The sequence below is a fragment of the Sorex fumeus genome, unplaced genomic scaffold, assembly GCF_029834395.1.
Source record: "Sorex fumeus unplaced genomic scaffold, SorFum_2.1 ptg000128l, whole genome shotgun sequence".
Lineage (NCBI taxonomy): Eukaryota > Metazoa > Chordata > Mammalia > Eulipotyphla > Soricidae > Sorex > Sorex fumeus.
In genome coordinates this window covers 37,599,454-37,623,970 of record NW_026606185.1, presented here as the reverse complement: position 1 = coordinate 37,623,970, position 24,517 = coordinate 37,599,454, and the positions used below count along the sequence as shown (strand labels likewise).

General features: G+C 39.7%; 1 protein-coding gene across 3 annotated transcripts in view; it reads right to left on the bottom strand.

Moving 5' to 3' along the window:
• Positions 1 to 24,517, bottom strand: part of DTNA (dystrobrevin alpha) — a 356,746-nt gene that overhangs the window by 93,219 nt on the left and 239,010 nt on the right. For all 3 annotated transcript variants that reach the window (XM_056138272.1, XM_056138273.1, XM_056138274.1), the window contains exon 6: positions 3,051 to 3,264. In XM_056138272.1, coding sequence (XP_055994247.1) covers positions 3,051 to 3,264 — 214 coding nt within the window. The remainder of the gene's footprint in view (positions 1 to 3,050; positions 3,265 to 24,517) is intronic.

Sequence of the window (24,517 nt, the reverse complement as noted above, 5' to 3'; positions counted from 1 at the left end):
TAAAAACAAGGCCACTGCTATATAATCATATGTTATGACAAACTGTCCCGAAAAGGGAGTCTGCTGAACTGAAATTCAATTAAGGGCATCAGTCTGATGTTGAAGTTTGATTTTTTTCATAAAATAAGAAGAGAGTAAGAAAACTGTATTAAAATTTTGATGAAAATAGTACCCCTTCCCCCACATTATAGTCCATGAGAACAAGAAACCCTCCCTCTATGAACATCTAGTTGTGTTCACAATAGAGCACTGTCCTGTATGTAGCACTGTCCTCCCATTGTTCATCAAATGGGCACCAGTAACGTCTCACAACAAATTGTGAGACTTGTTGTTACTGTTTCTGGCATATTGAATACATCACAGGGAGCTTGCCAGGCTTTGCCGTGCGAGGGAGATAACTCTCGATAGCTTGCCTTGCTCTCCAAGAGGGGCAGAGGAATCGAATCTGGGTCGGCCATGTCGGCCTCGTGCAAGGCAAATTGCCTTACCCGCTGTGCTATTGCTCCAGCCCGAAGTAAAATTAGACAGTATGGATTAAGGTGACAGAACATATCTAGATTTGCTAGTTTTAGTAAGACACTAGAATATAAGAAAGATTTAATGCCAGGCGTGGGGCAGAATTTACCAAATTTAAAAAAAAAAGAAAGGGAAAAAAAGATGGAAAAAATTAAAAGAAAAACAATACTACCACCACCCAACCTTTGACTTTCCTCTGTTCATTCACTGAATTCATGACTGGAGTATTATGTCTGTGCCTGTGCATACAAAGAATAAGACATGGCTGGTTGTGGGAGACACATTTGCAGGAAGTTGCTTTAAGAGAAGAATAGAATCATGTGCCAGGTGGCCTGGGGAAGTGATGGGCTGCACCTGAATGTGAGGGTAGGTGCAGGTACACTCCCTCTCCCTGGAGTTTGCAGAGATCTCTACCCCTCCAAAGACCACACAATGCAGTCATTTACAAATTATTTTCAATTAGGTCCCAAGAAAGATGTTAAAACACAGAATTGTTTTCATCTCATAACATCCTGCCATGTTGTTTTTCTTTTGTTATTCTCAAGTTTCTAAAAGTAAAAAGAGGAAAAGTTCTTAGAATACTTCAGAAGTTCCCCCGACCCCCACCACCCCAAATTGGGACATGTCAAGAGGAGAAAGGAAAAGTTATTGCCAATGTGTTGCCAGAGTTTGAAAGAGAGAGAAATCCTTAACCAGAAGAAGTTCTACCTGTAAGTGAAGCAGAGGACAGGCTTGTACCTGGGGTATGTAGATGGAATGGAACAAGAGAAGAGAAAAGATAGGGGGTGTGTGTGTGGTGGGGAGGGGATGGGGGCCTTGCATGTGGCCAACCTGGGTTTGATCCCCAACACTTCATATTATCCCCTAAGCACTGCCAGGAATGATCCCTGAGTGCAGAGCCTGGAGTAAGCCCTAAGCACCACTGGGTGTGGCCCCAAAGCCACCCCCCTCAAAACAAAAACAAAAACAAAAGTAGAAGAGACAAACTCAAGATGCTCATGATTTCTTAATATTCCTTCCTCTCCATATGCTCCCAGGGATACAGCCATTGTCTGAAGGACAGTCATAAAGAACAAACATCTTTCAGCCTACAAGAAATGGCTGTTCTGAGACAAGATGACAAGCGTGGGCAGAGGCTATGGATGTCAAATGTGATCTCCCAACATTCCACAAATCTTCCTGGGTGTGTATTGTACCTTTTCAGAGGCAGACTTGGCCAAAGCACAGAGGAATTTTGCAACCAGGACACTGATTATATAGTTGGCAGTATGCAGAAAGCTAAGAATAGAGATCTAGGTGTGCTTTGGGTGGGGGGAGGGAAATGTGCTATTCTTAGGGAACTCTGGAGGAAGAAGGAGACATATTCAAATGAAGTGGAATTTGATTCTTCTTTCAGATTTTCATTTTCTTGGCATAGTTCAATTGGCTGGATCTGTAAAATTTGAGGCACCACCAAAATAAAATAGCATGATTTTTTGAACGCAGGAAATTATGACTTCTATTTTTCCTTTTGTTTCATGAATTTCATGAAGTACACAATTTCTGTGTGCTTCATGAGATTAAACTCCTAGGCCTCCTTCACCTCTTTAGCGTGGGTCTCGAATATTCCTAAGCACTGACCAGACAAATAGACTAAGCAGAATCTTCTGAGAGTCTTAAAATATGATTGCTGAAAGGTCAAGTTAGCAATTTTCCCTTTTAGTATTCCAAAGCAGGTGCAAAAGTCAAGGTGTCAGTACTGCCCCAGACCAAAAGCTCTTTAGAAATTTGAGGCTGATAATATAATTCAGAGAATTTTTAAATCTATATTTCACAAGGCCTATACTACATTTACCAAGTACTAAGTGCCCCTCCACACCTCCCCCACTCGAGCCCTAAGGTGTGGATAGACTCTGGGCAAATGAATATCTTTGTACTTCAGATCACTCATCTGTAAAATGAGAGATATTGGAAGACTAGTTCTTAAGATCTCAGCAGCACTGAAAAGCTCTGATTTTCTGCATTATTATAATATAATGAGGCTGAGTTTCAATTATAGCTTCTCATTGTACGCGGCTCTTTGTTGACCAGTCTATTTCACACACATCCTGGCTCCTACCCCTGAACTGGTTGAGACACATTTTTCAATTTCTCCCTGTTGGCTGTAGGGTCTTGACAGGATTCCTCAGAAATGCTAGATTATACTAGCAAGGGGGAGCTAATTTCTCGACCCTCTTTAGGCTTCATTAAATTGCCCCATAGGCATAGCATCATACAGCACTTATCAGCATCCCTGGCATCTAGGGAGGAAGTGTGGAATGAGCTATATAATGGTCAATGCAAGATATACACAATTGTCCTCAAATTCTGATGGGTGCTATTTTACTTCCTAGTTGTTTGCGCAGCAATTAAAACATTGTTAATCCCACACAGATTTTATTGAGATAAGAACCTGTTCAGAGGTGACTCTAGAAAATCATTTGGAAGACCAGGCAGGACAGGAGAGAAGGTAGATGCAATATGAAGTGAAAGAGTGACATTCAGAGGGCACTTACGGGTCAAAGGCAGCCAGCAGGAAGTTGAGCAGGAGGCTGATGGACTGCTCCACATGGATTTGGTGAGTGGTAGGCATCCGTTTGTTGAGCTGGTAAAAAATGGTGGAGAGCACAGCCTCTAAGCGGGCCACATTGAGTTCTATGTTTGGATCCAGGTTGTTCAGCGCATTTTCCCGCAAAGCTTCTATGACGTTCCAAATGTCCACCAGGTGCACTACATATAATTAGAGCAGAGAGAATGTGTGAAGAACATTTAATTCATGATTTAACATGTGCGACTGTCCTGTTCTGTTTTGGTGCCTCTCGGGCTTCAGTATGTGTTCAACTATCGCAGAGCTTGACACAGTAAATATACATCAAGTGCATGATCTCAAAGACCTGACTGTACAATGTATGTTAAGAGATAATGACTGACAGAGTTAGTTTTTGTTTGTCATTTATCCCCTTGTGACATGCAAAGAAATTAAGGGGAATTAACGGGCAGATGTAAAGGTCTAAGACCAGTAAATAGCAAAAGTGATATTTGAATCCAGTTTAGTTTTGTTGTTTTTAAAAGTTGAGATAGGGACTGAAGAGACAGTACAGGGATTAAGGCCCACATCTTGCATACAGCTGTCCCCTGTACGCAGGTTTGATTCCCCGCCCCCCCCCCCCCCCCCCACACACACACACTGTCCTCCCATTGTTCATTGATTTGTTCGAGTGGGCCCAGTAATGTCTCCATTTTGAGACTTGTTGTTACTGTGTTTGGCATATTGAATATGTCACGGATAGTTTGCCAGGCTTTGCCTCGCGGGTGAGATACTCTTGGTAAATTCCTGGCTCTCCAAGAGGGGCGGAGGAATCGAACCCGGCTCGGCTGGACTGGCTGCGCGCAAGGCAAACCCTACTGCTGTGCTATCGCTCCAGCCCCCAGCACATGATATATCAAGCAATGCTGGGTGCAGCCTGGAAGTCCCCCAGGCACTGCCGAGTATAGTTCTGGAGGTCCCTGAGCATAGGAAGGGTGATGAGTTCACAGGAGTAGTTCCTGGGACAGAGACCAAGTAACAAAAATATAGTTGAGATATAATTGATATATATATATGTTTATATAGTGAAAACTGAATGTGTGCAATGTGTCCATATGATATATGTTACAGTATGATTACCATCAGTGTTACTTAACAACTATGTCATGTCACATTATTAAATTTAATTCTTTGTGCTGAGAATTTCTAGGATTCTGTTTCTTAGCAATTTTGAAGTATATACCATTTGTGATTGCAGTTAATAACTTTATTTTAGGTTTTTTCCCCCACTGTACGTGCTGACTCTTCAAAGAAAAAGAGAGAACATTTAAATTCTAGAATTTGAAAGATATTAAAATTGCACTTGAATATTAAAGGTATTGTTTACTTATATACATATATATTTTAGTGTTATTGGGCTGGAATAAAAGAGGGAAAGTGCGCATAGATAGGAAGATAAACCGGGGAAAAGAAAAATGATCTCTATAATGTAGCTGCAGAATTAAGTCACAGATTACTTAACTAAGCAGATCAAAGACAGTTTCTTAGCTACATTATCGACTAGCTCATGTAACATAAGTCACGGTTACTTTCATTAGGATAGTCAAGAAATCCATTTCCATTTCTTTTGCTTGCTCTAAGGTCTTGTTATAACATCCTAGAAACTATTGCTACGGTCTCAATGATGGAAGAGTTCATTATCTCCCAATGTTTCCTCATGCTCCTTTGCAATCCTACTCCCTGTCCCAGACATTCACAGAAGGGCTTTCACTGATGATATATCTCTATATCTATCTATCTATCTATCTATCTATCTATCTATCTATCTATCTATCTAATCTGTCACTGTCCTCTCATTGTTCATCAGTTTTGCTCGAGCAGGCCCAGTAACATCTCCATTGTGACACTTATTACTGTGTTTGGCATATCAAATACGCCATATATATGTATATATATGCATATATACATACGTATATTATATTTATGTATACATCATATATATGTATATAACATCTCCATTGTGAGACTTGTTGTTACTGTTTTTGGCATTTTGAATACAATATGGGGAGCTTGCCAGATCTGCCTTGAAGGTGGGATACTCTCGGTACTTTGCTGGGCCCTCCGAGAGGGATGGAAGAATCAAACCCGGGTTGGCTGCATGCAAGGCAAACTCCCTACCTGCTGTGCTATCGCTCCAGCCCATATATGTATATATGTGTATATATATATATATATTTATATAAAAAGTGGGGATAATACAGTATATTCAGGATAATACAGTATATGGGGGGTATGGGGGTCTGTTTTTTAATTCATTCTCACTACTTTGAGAGTCATCTATGTTGGGGCATGTATAATAGCTTGTTCCTTTTTGTTGTTTAATAGTATTCTGATAAATGGATAGAGCAAAATTTGGTTACCAACTTACCTGTTGATCGACATTGGGTTGTTCCAGATTTTGATTATTAAGAAAATGTTGCTATAAATAATCACATACAAATCCTTTTTTAAGGATCAAAGGATAGCTAACAGATTGGTGGCCTATGTTAAATCCCTGGCACTGCATATGGATGCCAGACCATCACCAGGAGGTGATCCCTGAGCAGTGAGCCAGAAATAGCCCTTGAGTACCAACCAGTGTGGTCCAAATCTGACCTCCCCAATATATATATCTTTGTATAGCCATAAGCTTCTATTTTGTCTTATTAAATACTTGTAAAATCACTAGCTGTATGATGTTTATATTTAATTTCTGAGGAGTTTCCAAAGTAGTTACAGTATTTCATATTCTCATTCATAGGAGTTCTAGTTTCTTGACATATTCACCAAGTTTAAGGTTCATTTTTTCTTTACACCTTTTCCTTGAAACTATGCTATCACTTCAGTGAAGTATGCATCTTTATTTCAGTTCTTAATATGCTTTTTCCTTCAACACCTCCAATGTTTTTGTCTCCGAGTCTTTACTCACATCCGAAACTATTTAAAAAACAAAACCAACATCATTAATACCCTTGATTCTCCACTTGGAATAGAAAGACCTGTTACAAATAAAGCCCTTTTTCAGTAAGCACATACTCTTTTAGCCTCAAAGTCTTAGAGCCTTGGTTTTCTCATCTACAGAGCATTTCTTTAGTGGAAAATACATGCAGTTAAAAGTGTTCTTTTGGGCCAGGGACAACTTCCTATGAGTAAAAATAAACAATAGGAATCATGTGAAAAGAAGAAACTTGTTGGCTTATCTCTATTTTGGTCAGAAGAATACAAGTCACTTTCCACTGAACAACATATACTTGTTGGATTTTTAACAATGTCATATTTGTGTCATCTACATTTGCAGCCCAACCATGTTTTACATAACAAGAGAAGCGTTTTATTTCCTAAATATTATTTATCCACTGTTCCTGCCTAGAAAATAAAGAACTTCCAGGTAGATGATATCTATTAGTTGAATTGATTGATTTTATTTTTTTGAGAGAAGTAGCTGGAGTCCCTGTACTCATTCTAGATCTAGTCAACGAGGAACTATTTGGATGCAGGAAGCAAACAGGGCAGTGATGATGTGATCTGGCATGATGAGATAACCCTATTATCCTGACTGATACCAGTGCTTAAGTCGCCAACAGCTACTGACCTATCCTCACCTGGTTCCTGACTATAGATCAGAGGAAACAAGCATTACTGTGAGCATCAGTATAAGAGGAAGAGGGCAAGAACCTAAGAAGGAGAAATTGTTCTTGATAGAAGGTGGGATCCTGGATGCTTTGGTGTCTCCTCTCCTGGTGCATCTCTGTAGGTTTGAGAGAAACTCTCAGAACACCTGGAGGGGAATTATCTGGGTCTGTGGAAGAAAAGTTGTCAGTTGACCAAGGGAAGGTAGGTCTCTTTGGCACTTTTAGTCTATACTCATTTCTCTGCCAAATCCACTTTTACGAAGGTTTTCTTCCCTGATTGATAAAAGGAATTCCTATTCCAACTCTATTCCAACTCTCTCCCTGCTTCAGATAGATCTGGACTTCATATCTATGTCTTCAAATGTCAGTTCAATCAATAATGAAGTTATCTGGAGTCTATCTCCAACATAACATCTCAATTTCTCCATTTCCATGCACTTTAATTCCTGCTACTCAATTTCATCACCCAACATTATCACTATTACCTCTTCCTGGTTAAATAAGTCAGTTCTTGCATTTTGTTCTTTATTTACTTTAACTCTTTAATATAATACATGAAGGGTAGGATTTCTGAGCCTAGAGTATTTTCGTTTTGGTTTGGTTTTTGGTTTTGGTTTTGGGACCGCATGCGGCAGTGCTCAGGGCTTACTCCTGGGTCTGTGCTCAGAGATCACTCCTAGGGTTTCTCTATGGACGATATGAAGTGCTGTGAATAGAACTGGGGTAAATTGCATGCAAATCAAGTGCGTTTGTACTATCTCTCTGGCCATATACACTGAGAATCTTATTAGACATATGTATGCTGCTTAAACTTCTTTAGTTACTTCCTGTTACATTGAAATTAAACTTGTCAACACGGCTTGCAAAGTTCCTTTTGATCTGCCTCCTGTTTACTTTTTGTCTGTTTCATCCATCATACCTTACTATCATGTCACTTCAGCTGTTTTTCTGAAGCTCCAATTTTTAGGGGTTATACCTTTCCTCTATGCCACCTTAGAATGTGGTTCATCCCCATCACACCACTTAACAATGGGTTGTCTGCAATGAACTGGATGTCTATTACCTGCTCCGCCTAGAATATTCCACAGTTAGAGATAGTCTGTCATGATACCTGCTCACATTCCTAACACTTACAAGACCTCATACTTCAATGGAATGTAATGAACAACTATTAGCTCAATGGGCACATGACAAGGAAATGACTCAACAGTGAAACAGGTCTTCGGAGGATGCACTGGACTACTGACAAGGCTATAAGGCATTGTAAAGAATCACAAAAGCTTTTGGTTTGAATCGTAGTTGCAGATATCCACTAAATATCATCTTAGAAAGTGTAGTCAATAATTGCACCTACCCTCAGATGATTACTATTAAGATTTAATGAGATGATGCTTGCAAAATGGGCCAGGAAATGGACTATAAAGAATTGCTTATTGTTATGAACAAATATACTGCATGAAAATTATTAAAATAAATGTATTCCATATTTGTTCCTATATTTAAGATATAATGAAAATGAAGTATTAATTCTGGCTGTGATAACAGATCATTATAAATGACATAATGAAGCGAGTTTTCACAATTATGTGACAGTTGCCTAGCAGGCTCTGGGAAAAGGACCAAAGAGGGACAGGGGTGTGTATAGAAGTAGCTGGGCCCGAGACTGCAGTCTGAGAAAGAGGCAGGGGCATTTTTGCGGAGGACAATGGCACACAGGAAATAGTCCTCATGCACTCTGCCTGTTCTTAAGGGGCAAACAATGCAGATGTGGTTCCTGTCTCAGGGAACTAGCATCTCAGGAGGGAAATGCACATCACTCAGGGTCACCGATGATCTGGAATGATGACACCTTGTGACATCCAGCACACTGGGTATGGAAAGGGATTATGCTCTGGTCACCAAGAGACCAGAACAAGAGAAGATCTGAGGAGCATTGTAGCTGTACAGAGAAGGATTTGGGATTTTCAGTGGAAAGTATAAAGGTGTGGGTGTTGAAGCTGGGAGAGTGATAAGGTGAGAATTGCAGCTTTAAAGTCTGATTTCTGACTATAAGGGAAGAAAGGACCAAAGAGGGACAGGGGTGTGTATAGAAGTAGCTGGGCTGGAGACTGCAGTCTGAGAAAGAGGCAGAAGCTTTTTTGTGGAGGACAATGTAGCACTGTAGCACTGTCCTCCCGTTGTTCATCGATTTGCTCGAGCGGGCCCAGTAACATCTCCCATTTTGAGACTTGTTGTTACTGTGTTTGGCATATCGAATACGCCCTGGGTAGCTTGCCAGGCTAGATACTCGCAGTAGGTTGCTGGGCTCTCCGAGAGGGGTGAAGGAATCGAACCTGGCTCAGCCGGGCTGGCCACGTGCAAGGCAAACGCCCTACCACTGTGCTATGAGAAATAGTCCTCATGCACACTGTCTGTTCTTAAATTCATGGTGGAAAGAACATTAAATTTTACAATCCCAAAGGTTGAGTCTTCACTCCTGGCTCTTGTGAAACTGTGGACAAATTTCTTCACCTTTGTGAAAGTTTTTACACTCTTTATAAATGAGGTGACTCCGGAGAGAGTGTTGGTGTGTATAGAAGAGAAAACAGATATGAAAGTGTAGACCACAGAGCTTGATTTGTAATAGGTGACTGACAAATGCATGCTGAGCATTAAACTTTCTTGTCTGCAGTCATGCTAGAGTACTAACATTTGAGAGCTCTATGAATCCAACTTTATCCTTAGCCCCAGCCCCCAAAGTCAATAAATAGATCAATATATAATTTTGACCATATAGCATGTGGCTGATAAAAAAAGAAGCATAAGCCTCATCCCAGTTATATAGGCAAGTGCTTAGAAGTGTCACTGTTATAAATTCTGAGTTAGCAACGTTTGAGCTGATACTTAGAGACCTGGTGATGAAGGACCTCTTTCCCAATGCTTCTTGGAAATGTGATTTTCTTGGTAGCTGCTCACAGCAGGTTTCCAGAAAGCCAGGTGGATTTAGATTGGATTCCCCTCCAGGGTATTGCTAGTACCTTGGATAAGCCACTTTCTTTAGTGTCAGTTTCCTCATCTGTGAAATGGAGGCGATGATGGTTCATGGTTCCGCCAGTACAGGGTTATTTGGGGGATCATCTGAGGTAATCCATGCAATGTACTTCCTAGAGTTTGTAAGTGCACAGTAAGCTTTTAATATCTATGAATTATTACTGAGAAAACTAAGACTCACAGCCTTTTTCTTTTTTTCTCATCTGTTTCCTCTATTTATTTTTAAATTTTTACTAGTGAAACACCATGAAGTACAGTTGTAGAGTTACAAATTTTTGTGCTTAGGTTTCAGTTATACAATGATTGAGTACCCATCCGTCCACCAGTGCCCATTCTTCACCACCACTGATCCCAGTATCCCTCCCACACACCATCCCCTCCCCCCTCGTGGCAAGGCCTTCCCTTTTGTTCTCTCTCTCTTTTGGGTGCTGTGGTTTGCAAAAAGAGGCTTGAGTGGTAATCATGTTTGGTCTATAGTCTACTTTCAGCATGCATCTCCCATCCTGGGAGGATCCTCCCAACACCCTTTATTTGGTGCTCCCTTCTCCATCTGAAATGCCTTTTCCCCTAGCGTCACAGTCTTTTTCTTAATTAAATAGGAGCACTAGGATCATGCTAAGTTGAGAGCCATAAAAAAGTTATTAAGAACCCTTTTTTAAAAGTCTGACATGGTGTTAATATTACTTACCACTGAGAAATCAGTTCGGAAAATTGGACTTTGGGTTGTGCAGTGATGACAGTATCCCACTAGATGGCACTGTGCACATTTTATTAAATGGGTCTCAAGCATTAACTGTCCATCACAGAGCACTGGCCATTAGGGACAGGCTGTTATTAGAAATGGGATTTCCTCATCTTTATAGCTGCACACATTTTATATTAATATCCTAGATAAGGTATTTGTTTAAATAATTAAATAGTGTCATTTACTGTATCAAGAATAAAATGTATTCTTAAAAGTAGTAACTTCAGAGTCGTAATTATATTAGCATTAATTTCCTACATTAGTTATAATACCTCACTCATTATTAGTTATAATACCTCACACATTTTCTTTAAAACACTTTTAATTTACTCAAAATATTAAAATTTTATTTCATTGTTACAGTCAGTAGTCTTCAATCACTGATCCAAAGAATGATGCCCATCCCTCAAGAGTAGAAAGGTTGAAAACCTCTGTTCTACCACTTGTCTGTGGTAGTTCTGCTTGTCTGTGGACCAGTAGGTGGGACAGTCGTGGTTCTGACGGTGTAAAAAGGCTGAAGAACGTTGGTTTAGGTCACATGCCTACAACAGTGGTAACGGTTATGGTTCAGTTACCACACAGCTTTTCTTTAGAAATTAGCAGAAATGAACAAAGCGTCAATAATCTGGCTTAAATCTAGGAATGTGATACTGGAAAGGATGAAGTCAGGAGTGAACTGAGAAGGGGCATTTACATGTCTGTAGGGAAGAGTTTGCTGATCTCAAGAGATGTTTTATAATTGTTTGTGGATGTCTTACGCTATTTTAAAAGGTGATTAAATAGGCTATTAAAATAGTCCTGTGATTCATAGTTGGAGATTACTTAAATCCAAATATTCCCAGGAAGAGTGCAAAGTTCAAACTCATTTATAATTAGAAATAATTGCTGTGTCATGAATAGGGAAAAATATGGGAGAGAGAATATGGAGAATTATGGTATAAATAGTCAGGATTTAGTCTGCTTCATGAGTTAGTTCAGGGTCAGCTTTCTATGGACCACATCAAATACTGTTAAGGACAATGAATCCAAGCATGCACTGTCATTATAAAGCACTTGCTGAAGGCCTCAAAATTCCCAAGTCCAATTCTACCATTCACTATTCCAAAATTCAGGAATGTGAGAAGGGGTTCAAAAATGTTCTCTCCAGAGAATATATTTATAATTATAAATAAATATAATTTTATAAATATAAATTTTAAGTATAAAATTTAATTTATATAATATTTATAGAATTTATATACTATATTATAGAATGTATAAATTGTTAATATAATTTATACATATAAATCATAAAATATAATTATAAATTATATTTATAGCAAGTCTCATAATGTTACTGGGCCGCTCAAGCAAATCGAACAATGGGAGGACAGTGCTACAGTGCATTCGATAAGTTAACTATAACCTTTAGACTCTCTCAGAGGTCAATAAATAATCATCTTTGGGGGCAGGAGTGAAAGTATAGTGGGTAGAGTGTCTGCCTTGCACAGGGCTTACCCCTGATCGATTCCCAACATCCCATACGGTCCCCTAAAAACTGTCAGGAGTAATTCCTGAGTGCAGAACCAGGAGTAACCCCTGAGCATCATTGGGCTAATGCAAAAAGCCAAAAAATAAAACACCCAAAAACCTCCAAACCAATCATCTTACAATGACTCATTTAGTCATTTTGGAGTAGTATTTTCAACTGTGGGTGAAATTGGAAATAGCCTACAAGGTGTCATACAACAGCTTCCCATCCATGCAGGTACTACTGCTAGTCTAGGAAGAACGCAATTTGTCTTGTATGAAATGCAGATTATCAGGCCCTGCCCCAGACTAAACATCCAGATTCTGATCTGTTAACACCATCTCCAGGTAGTCTGCACTCATTCAAGTATGAGAAGCACTACTCAAAGCCCGCATTTCTCAGTACTGTGACATCAAAACAGCCTTCTTCTAGTAATTGTAAGGCATGTTGCAAGAAACCGATAATTGCCCAAACAGTTTAAATAAGACTTATATACTTATGTGTATATACACAGTGTTTAGAAAGAGTCAAAACTTAATAGCTCTAAGAAGACTACTCATTGTTTTATGATGTGCTTCCTTAACTAAGAGGAAAGGAAATTGCACCCAACTTTGGGAACTGAACGGTCTGTCACTGTGTCACTGGGAATATATAAAGTGCAGAATGTATTCATATACATGCACATGTGAATGAGAGCGAGTGAGTGAGCAAGAGGCATAGAAAGAATGCTACTGTCTTATTCACCAAATCCTCTAGCAAAGAAGATAGGTTTGTTTTCCTAAAAGCTTATTCATTAGTCACCTCCTTATATCTAAGATTCCTGGATTTAGGGGTTCCCAGCAAGAATATCCAATGTAACCATGCTCTTTAAGGTATGTGAATCAATTCAGGTGGCATTTCTGATTAGTTTAACTGCAGGTTTGAATGTCAACTTGTGTTCATTCACAATGCAGATTCTTTAAATGTGATTGTGGGCTTGTAGAAAAGTTAATTATGAGGATTCATTCTTTCAATTATCCTATACACTTCTGACATGCTTCACACTAAAGATGAACACACATCTATTAACATTGACATTTCCCTATGTCAGTTCTCAAATGGACATTTTCATTTAATATTCTAAATTCTGAGTAGACTTTAAGGAAAAATGCTTTTAAGAAACTTAATATATGGGTCAGGGAGCTACAGAGAGGAATGTATCCCCTTGTGAGTGTCAGGAACAATATCAGGCTCTCCAAAAATCCACTATTTCAAGCTGTCATGAGATTTCATAGCTTTCTACTCTAAAGATGTAAGTTATTTATGAGTCATTCATACATAAGTATTGTTTTCAGCTCCTTTATGTCAATATTGTTCAGGATTCCAGAATTAGCATAAACAAAATAATCACGCAGACTTTACGGGTGGTCCCCAACACCTGTAACAGAGGTAATTACTCAACAAATACAATAAAGCATGCAATAATGCTCTATTTTCTTTTCTAGAGAAAAGATAAAGATTCCATAAAAATTTATCTGAAAAACACTTAGCAAACAGTGTAGAACTGTGTATATTCTAAACATTATCTTTATCACACATTACAATGTACTATTTGTAAATTCAGATTGCAAAACATACTCCCCTTTTAAATTCTTTCAATCCTTTGCTCCATTATATCAATTATAGTTGCCCCTTAACATAAACTTTACTATTTCAGATTAGTTTTCCTTTTTGTGGATGAGATGAAGTTATATACCATGAGACACTAACATAGCAGTCACTTTTGTACTTCAATTTCAGATACTTATCTTGGAATTCAAAGACCCTCAGCTCTTCAGAAAAATGAAAAATATACTACTACTGCATGCACAGGGATTATTATGTGAAGGAAGACAGCTATGTGCTTATACATAGGTTGGGGAAGAAAACAAGGAATGAAATTCCATAATATTTTAAAAGAAATGATTCAATTTATCCAGTAATTTGAAATGTTACATACTGCATTATAATTTAGTATATTTATACTACATTATAAATCATCTATATACATTATAATGGGTATATAGATGATTTTGAAGCAGCCAGGCAGACTGGGGCAGTTCCTGGCAATGAGCTCTCAGGAAGTAATACAATCAAGATATCATTTAAAACATATATCATTTAAAGAAGTGACTCTATCACTAGCACCAATGAAGCCAAAAGAGCTTCCTTTGTGGACACATGAACTGAGATTGATAAGACACTGAGTGATGTCAGCACCATCCCAAAGAAGGTTGGACCTCTCCAGAGAGGAGAAATTCTAGCAGGAAAAGCTTTGATGAAAATAGGAAGTAAGAACACAAAAAATTCAACCACTTCCTTGGCAACTTTTTAACAATAAGTATCTACATAGAAGGCCTCAAGCATGGGCAGTTTGGGAGAAAACGTTTGAAATTAATTTCGCAAAAGTGAGTGGGGGTGGGTTCTCAGTCTGGGGTAGTCTGCATCTCAGTCACACCGTATAATCCCGTTTTATTCTATGGGGTACTCTTGGCTCTCTCCTCTGGAGGCACTGGTATTCTCTCTCTTTCTCTTGCTTACTTACTCTCTTTCCTTATCATCTTTTAAATAAACTTTTATTTTTCTACTCATTTCCTGAAATTCTTTTCTCTGAAGATAGATGATGAACCGTGGACCTTGGACAGAAGTCAGGAGTGATCTTTGCTTTTCTGCAAAGAGAAAATTTCTCACTCCAGCCTAAGTTCCATGGGTCTCCAAGAACTCAAGTGACGGGGATGAACTGCTGTGCTCTGGAGAGCAAGTGGAACTCAGGCACAATTTCAGTGGGGCTGGTGGGATGCAAACATCCATGAGTGCAGATACTTATGGCAAACTTGATCAGTCCTGATCCTCCCAGGCACATCAGCAAGGGGTTGAAGGGAGTCAGGAGTTGGGAGCTCTCTTTCCCTCTAAAGTCTCTACTGCCCTGCTCTCCACTTCTCCCTCCTGCAACAATTTTAACACAATATGAGATTCTTTCCACAAGAGAGGCTATAATTCTCCTGGGGAAAGACTCACTCAGAAGACTTAGAAAGGATCAAAAACCCAGTATTACCCCAAGTCCACAAAAGGAATGAAGATTGTTCATTAAAAAGTCACTGGAGGGACTGGAGCAATAGCACAGTGGGTAGGGCATTTGCCTTGCACACAGCTGACCCAGGTTCGATTCCCAGCACCCCATATGGTCCCCTGAGCACCGCCAGGGGTAATTCCTAAGCGCAGAGCCAGGAGTAACCCCTGTGCATCACTGGATGTGACCCAAAAAGCAAAGAAAAAAGTCACTGGAATGCAGAATACAGGCATGCTACTATAGGATGGAAAATTTGGAAAGCTTTAGAGGAGATGGAGGCATGGCTTTGCCTCCTCAAACATGAATGTGAACATATAGAGATGAGGGGAGGATGTCCTGGGAAGAAGAGGATGGAGTGACCAGTGAAGAGCAGGGCAAATTAGCCAGTTGTTAGAATACTCTCAATTTTTTGTTGTTGTTCTTAGCCAGTCATTGAATGACAAAGTAGTATTTAAAAAGCTGTGATACAGGTGTTGGAGAGATAGTACAGAGGTGAAGGCACATGTCCTGCATGTGATCAATCCTGGTTTGATCTCTGAGCATCTCTGAATAAACAACTTGGATGACTCCCCCCGCCTGCTCCTAATCCCCCATAAAATGAAGATAAAGGGCTCAGACTGAGTATGAACCTGACGAATTAAAGGAACTTGTGCTCGGTCTATAACTTCAGTAATCATTTCCATCGCCATTATTTCCATTGCCATTGCTTAATATTTCTCTCACTTTTCCAGCAAGCAAATGGAATGAGAATTTATATACTATAAAGTTTAATGTATAATTTCATTTCAAATTCAGTTTCAATGAAAATTGTCATGTGAACGAATTCTGATTCCCATTGACAGTCAAACATTAGTGGTGAAAATTAGAGATGATCTTCAGAGCACAGAGCAGGTCTCAAACTGCAGTCTTTGATTCAACTGGCCTGGGGAATGGCCAAGGCAGCAGCTACTTAGGTGATTATGGAACACAATTTAGTCTAAGAACCACTACTGTGGAACCTGACTTAAAGGATGAAATTAAATAAGAGACAGTAAGAACAGGAATTTGATACTCATTTGATTCAGAAGAATCTATATAAAAGAAAATACTATGAGAATCTCAGGCCCATTGTAATCAAAGATTACAATGTAATTTGCATGTGCAAGTTAGCCAGTTGTTAGAACACTCTCAAGTTTTTGTTGTTCTTAGCTCATCATTGAATGACAAGTAGTATTTAAAAAGCTGTGATACAGATGTTGGAGAATTAGTACAGGGGAGAAGGCATATGTTCTGCATGTGATCAACCCTGGTTTGCTCCCTGAGCATCTCTGAATGTACCACTAGGATGACCCCTCTCCCCAAAAAAACCCATTAAAAAAAACTAAAACTGTGCTACAGGTATTTTCTTTATAACAGTGCATACCAGACTTACATAAACCTAAATGCAATGCTACTTCATTTTAAAAAAAAACTGTTAGAGAAGAATTTAATTAAGTAGTATGCCTTATGTATTTTCATGATTACCCTGAAAATTTTAGCTATCACTCATATTAACCATACACAAATTTGTATGTATTCTCATATAATTACCTGAACATTTTAGCTATCGCTCATATTAACCATACACAAATTTGACCAGAAAATGTTAGTAAAAAATACAATTTCAGATTTGATGACCATTAGTGAGTCACACCTTTCTAGAGGATAAATCTAAAAACAGCTGAGTGCCCTCACCAAATAATTTATGCTTTCAACAAACTCAATAGCTTCCCACTCCCAAAGTGTGCCTTTATCACCAAGATAATTCACTTTGCTTAGGGTCTCTAGAGAGAAACATCATGTCTTACAAATATAAGATACTAGTTTTATGCTAATTTCCTGGATAAAGTAGATGATAAAATGGAAGTTCAGGAAGATGCCCATAAAATATTTTGGTGAAAAATGAAATTGAATATCATGCTGGCCCTCAAAGACCCCGGCAGTATATCCACAGTGTATTAGAAAGTAAGTATTTCAGTATTCCTTAAATTATGTTTGAAGACCAGTATCATTATTCAAAATAAGGGATAATAATTGTTGGCTCAATAGCTGTCATCCTGTAAATTAAACTAAATTAAATTGAACAAGCATTTATCAAGCCTATTATTTTTCAAAGTATTGTACAAATAATGAGAAGGTAAATGAAAAAAAAGATGTGAACAATAACTAATTTCTCACTGCCAGTGTTTAACTTTGCTCATAATATCCTTAGTAGCTTTAGAAGCAAGAAGATCTATTATCTCTTGTCCCCGCTGGGCAGTCATTTCAGACTTCATGGGTAACTGAGTATAGCTTCCTTCAATAGGCCGTTATCATCCTGACATTCTAGTAACCTCGCTTGGGCTTTTACTGCCTGATTTCACTATCCTAGTCCTCACACATGTTCAGTTTCTGCCCTTTTACTTCAATTCTAAGAAATATTAGAATGTTCAGTTTCAGTCAAGTCATTTTGCATTGTCTATTAAGTAAAAATCCAAGATTCTAAGCATGAAAATCATGTTTGAATTTGTCTCCTCATCTTTTGCCTCATCTCCCATTCACCTCCAGTTTCTTTTATTTATGTATGTGTTTGGTTTGGGTACCCTTTAGGGCAGTATTCAGGTGTTGCCCTAATTCTGTTCAGGGATCCTCCTAGAGCTCCGGAGACTACAGGAATGTGGTGGCAGAGATAGAACTGGGATTAGTTGCATGCAAGTCAAGCACTTTTGCTGTACTATCTCTGTAGCCCCTCTGGTCTCTTTCTAGATTCATACACTTTAGTGACATTCAGAATTCTCAACACTATCTTTGGTTTTCTGATACGGGTCTTTACTCAGTCAGCAATCCTCATTAGGGGTACCCCGCAATCCACTCTTACACTTGTAAGCTCCTGTACACATGTATGCCTCTAAAAAGTACACTTCTATATTCACAAGTAGAATTATTCTTTAATCTGTGAGAAAGGCAGGGCATTCTATCTGATCTAACATATAAAAATGTCTGGGAGTACAAAGGGAGAATCAGTGTTGCCTGCTTTTTTAAAATTTTTCCCCCTTAGGTAAACCCTTGATTTGGCTTAGGATAAAGAGTGGTTTTTTTTAAAAATAATGAGCTAAATATTATATTAAGGGTTATACAGGTTATTGAGGGAAAGGATTCTTGGCTTTTTTCAGCTTTTCTTAAAAATAGAAGGGGAGAATTAAGATTAAGATCTACAGCACTGGGGCCAGAACAATAATACAGTGGGTAGAGCATTTGTCTTGCCTGTGGTTGACCTGGGTTTGATCTCTGGCATCCCATATAGTCCCCCGAGCACTGTCAGGAAAAATTCTTAATGCACAGTCAGGAGTATCCCCTGAGTATCAATGGGTATGACCCACAAAAAAAGAACAAACAAAAAAAAGAAAGAGAAAGAAGAAAGATCTATAGTACTAAATTATAAACATCTTGAAGACATGGACTATTGTTCCTCATTCCTTGCAGATACTGGCATTTAAACTTGGTGCTCAATAATGTCCAGTGAATGAAGGTATCTGTCTGCAAAGTACACATGTAGTTGATCCATATAATCAGTCCAATGGCACTTACTACACATGGATTCCTACAGTATTATAGTGCATTGGTTTTTGGGAAACACAAACAAGTGCTCAGATCTTACTCCTAGCTCTGTGCTCAGGGACCACTTTTGGTGTGTCTCGGGGCACCATATAGGGTGCCAGGAATTGAACCTGGGTTGGCTGCATGCCATGCAAGCATACTACTCACTATAATATCTCACAGCCCCTATTTTTAGAATTATTTTCATACCACAAAAAGTCCCAGGGTGGAGGTACTAGATTCCACATTCAAAGAAAAAAAATAATTTATGGGAACTGTGCCCTGTTTTTCCTTTATGACAGTTGGTCTCAGGGTCTCTGCATCATGTGTTCATCTGGCCAATGTGAATGCTCATACATGGGAACTGAAGAGTGGAGTAAGTAGCAAGTGTTACCTTTGATCAGGAAGTGCTACCTTTATCTGCATGTCCTCTGTACTGGATAAATATATGATTTATTGTTTTTGTACAATGAGGGCAAGTAGAGAGAAAATAGGAAACTCATTTTATTTGCCCACTTGCCCATTTAGAAAATAGCTATGGTTCAGTCCTAGTGCATTCAGAGATTATTTGGGAGCTAGATATTTGATGTAAAAAGATGTTTTGATGGTTAATCAGCAGGACAGGTTGTCTGCAAGCATTATGGGGTCAAGAACATGGGAAGTACCTCAATTCCCGTCCAACTGATAAAGGATTAACATTCAGGATATACAAGACACTAGAGAATTGTACAAAAAAAAGCCTCCAACCCCATCAAAAAATGGGGAGAAGAAATGAACAGAAGTTTCTTCAAAAAAGAAATACAAATGGCTGAAAGGCACATGAAAAAATTCTCCACATCGTTAGCCATCAGGGAGATGCAAATCAAAACAACAATGAGATATCATCTCACATCACAGAGACTGGCACACATTCAAAAGAACAAAAGCAACCAGTGCTGGTGTGGATGTGGGGAAAAAGGGACGCTCATTCACTGTTGGTGGGAATGCCCACTAGTCCAGTCTTTCTGGAAAACAATATGGACAGTCCTTCAAAAACTATAAATTGAGCTTCCATACGACCCCACAATACCACTTCTGGGAATATATCTTGAGGATGCAAAAAAAGCACAGAAGAAATGACATTTGTACCTATATGTTCATTGCAGCACTGTTCACAATAGCCAAAATCTGGAAACAACCCAAGTGCCCTAGAACAGATGACTGGTTAAAGAAACTTTGGTACATCTACACAGTAGAATACTATGCAGCTGTTAGGAGAGATGAAGTCATGAAATTTGCTTATAAATGGATAGACATGGAGAGTATCATGCTAAGTGAAATGAGTCAGAAAGAGAGGGACAGGCATAGAAGAACTGCACTCATTTGCGGAGTATAAAACAACATAACATGAGGCTGACACCTAAGGATAGTAGATTAATGGGACAGGAAGATTGCTCCATAACTGGAAGCCTGCCTCATGAGCAAAGGGAAGAAGGCAGCTGGAATAGAGAAGGGATCACTAAGAGGAACTTGAGGAACCAGTTGGGATGGGAGATGTGTGCTGAAAGTGGATAAAGGACCAAACATGATAACCCCTCAGTGTCTGAATTGCAAACCATAATGTCCAAAAGTAGAGAGAGAGTATGGGGAATATTGTCTGTCATGCAGGCAGAGGGAAGGTGGGAAAGGGAGGTATATTGGGGATACTGGTGGTAGGGAATGTGCACTGGTGTAGGGATGGGTGTTTGTCTTTATGTGATGATCATTAATGATCAGTATAAAAATAAGGAAACAGCCACTGCAGAAAGCCCAGGTATACAACAGACCATATTTCCAGACCCTATCCCTACTTTTTCAAAATCTTAGTTCCACCTTTTTTCTCCAGCCCCTAGAGAAGTGACCATCAGGGCACTAATGCTGACCAGCTTCTTGTAGCTGCCGCCACAGTGCTTGACCTCTAGCTCTTACTGCACAGGTGTGAACACCTGGACTCTCCTGGAACTCACATATGCTACCCAGAAGCAGGGAGTACTGACTGTTGTAGGTCACTGTTGGCGAAGGCAGAGCCTTGCAAGTGAATTAGTCTCTCCAACTTTGTAATGCACTGGGGGAACAATTCTGGGATGCATTGCACAAGACTCCCCAGAAGTTCCTATACTGTCAAGTGGCTTTCCTTCCCTGTTCCAATTCCACTTCAGATTGACTATCCCAGTGAACTATTTCCACATAAGCCTTGTCATGGAGTCTGCTTTTACAGGAAAAGACAGGCTAAAGCACTAATTCTAATCCAGTTCCCAGACAACGTGGATTGAACCCTGCCAGTGTAATGAATGAATGGGACAAAATGATGATTATTGTCATATTCAAAGATTCTAATCTCTTTGGTCCTATAAAGTTTTCTCATTATTTCACTTTCTTCACCTTAATATATCCTATTCTTATTTATCAGTGTAGAATTTGAAATAAAATCTGTCTTAGTTGATTTTATACACAATCTACTATATTCCTAAGAAACAAAGCTACTTAGAGGTGGTGTCAGTGATATTAGCTTTGCAGAAGATTCTGCGGTCCCCATGCTCGCTTTCCAATGACAAACTTGTCAGACATTATAGGAATGTGACTGTTTACCATGGCACCTGGAAGCTAGGAGTTGAGTTCTTAATTATATGATTATATCTGGTGTTTATTCCAGGGAAGCCACTTAATATCTCTTGTGCTATGCTCTCCTCACCTGGAACAAATAGAAAATTGCAATTCCAATAAAAAACAAAAAGAAGTAAAGAAGTCCTAGTCCAGCACTGTGAGCAATTAAAAATTAACTACAATTTATTTGAACACCACCCAATGTACATTAATGCTTCTAACTACCATACTTACAAGAAATTTTGTTTTAAAAATTATTTTACACAGGGGACTGAAATACTAATTATAAGCTATGGAGCAATGGTTTAGCATGTGCCTACTACCTGATATTTACAAAAGAAGAAGCTTTATAACAAACAAACACATGAATTATAGCCCAAATGAATTTATTTCTATCACTGATTCCTACACAGAGGAATACTGTTTTCTGCTACAGTCTAGTGCTTGGAAAGCAGTAAATCTTGGTCCTTATTTGATGAATGAAGGAATAAATGAGTAACTGCTAACAACAACTATTAACAAAATGTCAGGGAAGTCTTAACAAGGTGTCAATGATGGGGCCCTGGGAATAAAATTCTGCAGGGTCTCAGGGATGGCTCTACAGGAGGGACCATTTCCTTCTTCCCATTTTGTCTTCTCTCTTGCTGGCGAGAGCTGGAGATACCAGGAGCGAGACTGCGGGAGGGCATCCTCTGGGCATCTCTGCGCAGCTCTGCTGACTGGTTCTGGGTGCTCCGGCAGGATGCCAGAAGCATAGTTTGGCAGAACACTCAGGAAAGGCCATTGCATTCTGTGTTTGCACCTGTTCCATGGGCTGGAGAAGGCTGAAAGGCATTCCTGTGTACTTAACACTCTTGTGCAACTGACGGGGGAATTAAGGATGACGCACTTTCTTAAACTGTAAGAGTAGAAGTGCACAGGTGATGCAGCTTCCTGGCATAATGCTGCAGCGAGAGAAGGAAGGAAGTTGACGGGAACTGCATCTAGATGCCTGGAAACAGGACCACAGTGCTGGCGAAATTCACAGGTGGTATTGTGGAGCCACTAGAGCAAAATTCCCAGTGTTCTCTAGAAGTGAAAATACTAACAAGGAAACAAGATCCTGTTTCTTTAAGAGCCTAACCATGAGAGTAGCTAAAGGGAAGAAGCACCTTTAACTGAACCTGTATCCTAAGCATCAGGATTTAAGATCCAGATCATCCAGTAGGAAATGTCTTGTAATAAAGGAAGGGTGCACAGATCACCCTGGATCCTAGAGTTTAGACATGAGAAGGACAGAGAAGGAAGGAAAGAAATCAAGGGACAAAGAAGAAGTGATCAGAAAGTAATGGGTGAACAGGGGTCAGGGCTTCAGTTCCAGTGGGGATATGGGAGAGCGGTACAATCATACACCCAAACACAGACTACACACTGCAAGCACGAGCACTACACTGCAACCTCTGGAACTCTGTAATATGCCAGTCACATTGGCAGGCAGGGATGGGGTGGGGCTTGAGGTTAGGGAGGGAATACAGGAACAGCGGTGGAGGGAATTTGAAACTAATGGTGGGATTAGCATTGAAATATTATATGCCTAAAACTCAGCTATCAATAACCTTGTAAATCACAGTCCTTTACTTAAATAAAAGGTAAGGTAAAGGCCCTCCCGTTGTTCGTCGATTTGCTCGAGCGGGCCCAGTAACATCTCCATTGGAGACTTTGTTGTTACTGTGTCTGGCATATCGAATACGTCACGGGGAGCTTGCCAGGCTCTGCCGTGTTGGCGAGATACTCTCGGTAGCTTGCCGGGCTCTCCGAGAGGGGCGGAGGAATCGAACTCGGGCCGGCCATGTTGGCTGCGTGCAAGGCAAACGCCCTACCACTGTGGTATCACGGATAGCAAAGCGGTAGGGCGTTTGCCTTGCACGCAGCCAACATTACTTAAATAAAAATTTAAAAAAATATCTGGATCGTAGCTCTGCTTACCCAGAGTATGATCAAGGGTAAACCTTATTTTGCCAGGGCACCTGCGTACCTGAGTACAGTGCTTCCACTGTTATATCATACAGGCTCTGCTGCCGCCAACCTCCCCATAGGAAATATTCTAGGGTGTAGTACTCTACTATAAGGTACTTAAAAACATGTTCTAAAGCACCTAGAAAGATTTAACACTATGAATGAAAATAATGTATTAAAAACACGTGGGACAATCCAAAAGAACAAAAGCAACCAATGCTGGCGCGGATGTGGCGAGAAAGGGACACTCCTTCACTGTTGGTGGGAATGTCGACTGGTTTAGCCCTTCGGGAAAACAGTATGGATGATACTCAAAAAATTAGAAATTGAGCTCCCATTTGACCCAGCAATACCACACCTGGGAATATATTCCAGAGAGGCAAAAATGTATAGTCGAAGTGACATCTGCACTTGTTTGTTCATTGCAGCACTCTTTACAATAGCCAGAAACTGGAAGAAACCTGAATGCCCAAGAACAGATGACTGGTTAAAGAAACTTTGGTACATCTACACAATGGAGTACTATGTAGCTGTTAGAAAAGATGAAGTCATGAAATTTATATACAAGTGGTACAATATGGAAAGTATCATGCTAAGCGAAATGAGTCAGAAAGAGAGGGATAGACATAGAAAGATTGCATTCATCTGGGGGATATAAAGTAATAAAATATGAGATTAATACCCAAGAATAGCTGAGATCAGCACCAGGAGGATTACTCCATAGCTTAGAGGCCAGCCAGGCTTTCTAGGGGAAAGGGCAGCTCAGAGAAGGGAGCACCAAATAAAGGATGTTTGGAGGATCCTCCCAGGAGGGGAGATGCATGTTGAAAGTGGACTATGGACTGAACATGTTTGCCACTCAAAGCCTCTTTTGCAGACCACAACACCCAAAAGGAGAGAGAGAACACAAGGGATCGCCCTGCCACAGAGGCAGGATGGGGGGGGGGGGATGGGGGGGATATTATCCATGGTGGTGGAAAATGGGCACTGGTGGAGGGATGGGTATTTGATCATTGTCTAATCTAAACCCAAGCACAAAAAATTGCAAATCTACAACTGTACCTCATGGTGTTTCACTAATAAAAATGAAAAAAAAAACATGTGGGACAACACAAACAACAATCATTATGCTCCAAGTGTTTGTAGTCGGCCTCTTTCCAACTGTGAACTCTCCTGCTGTCTGACTCCTTAACCAGAGAGA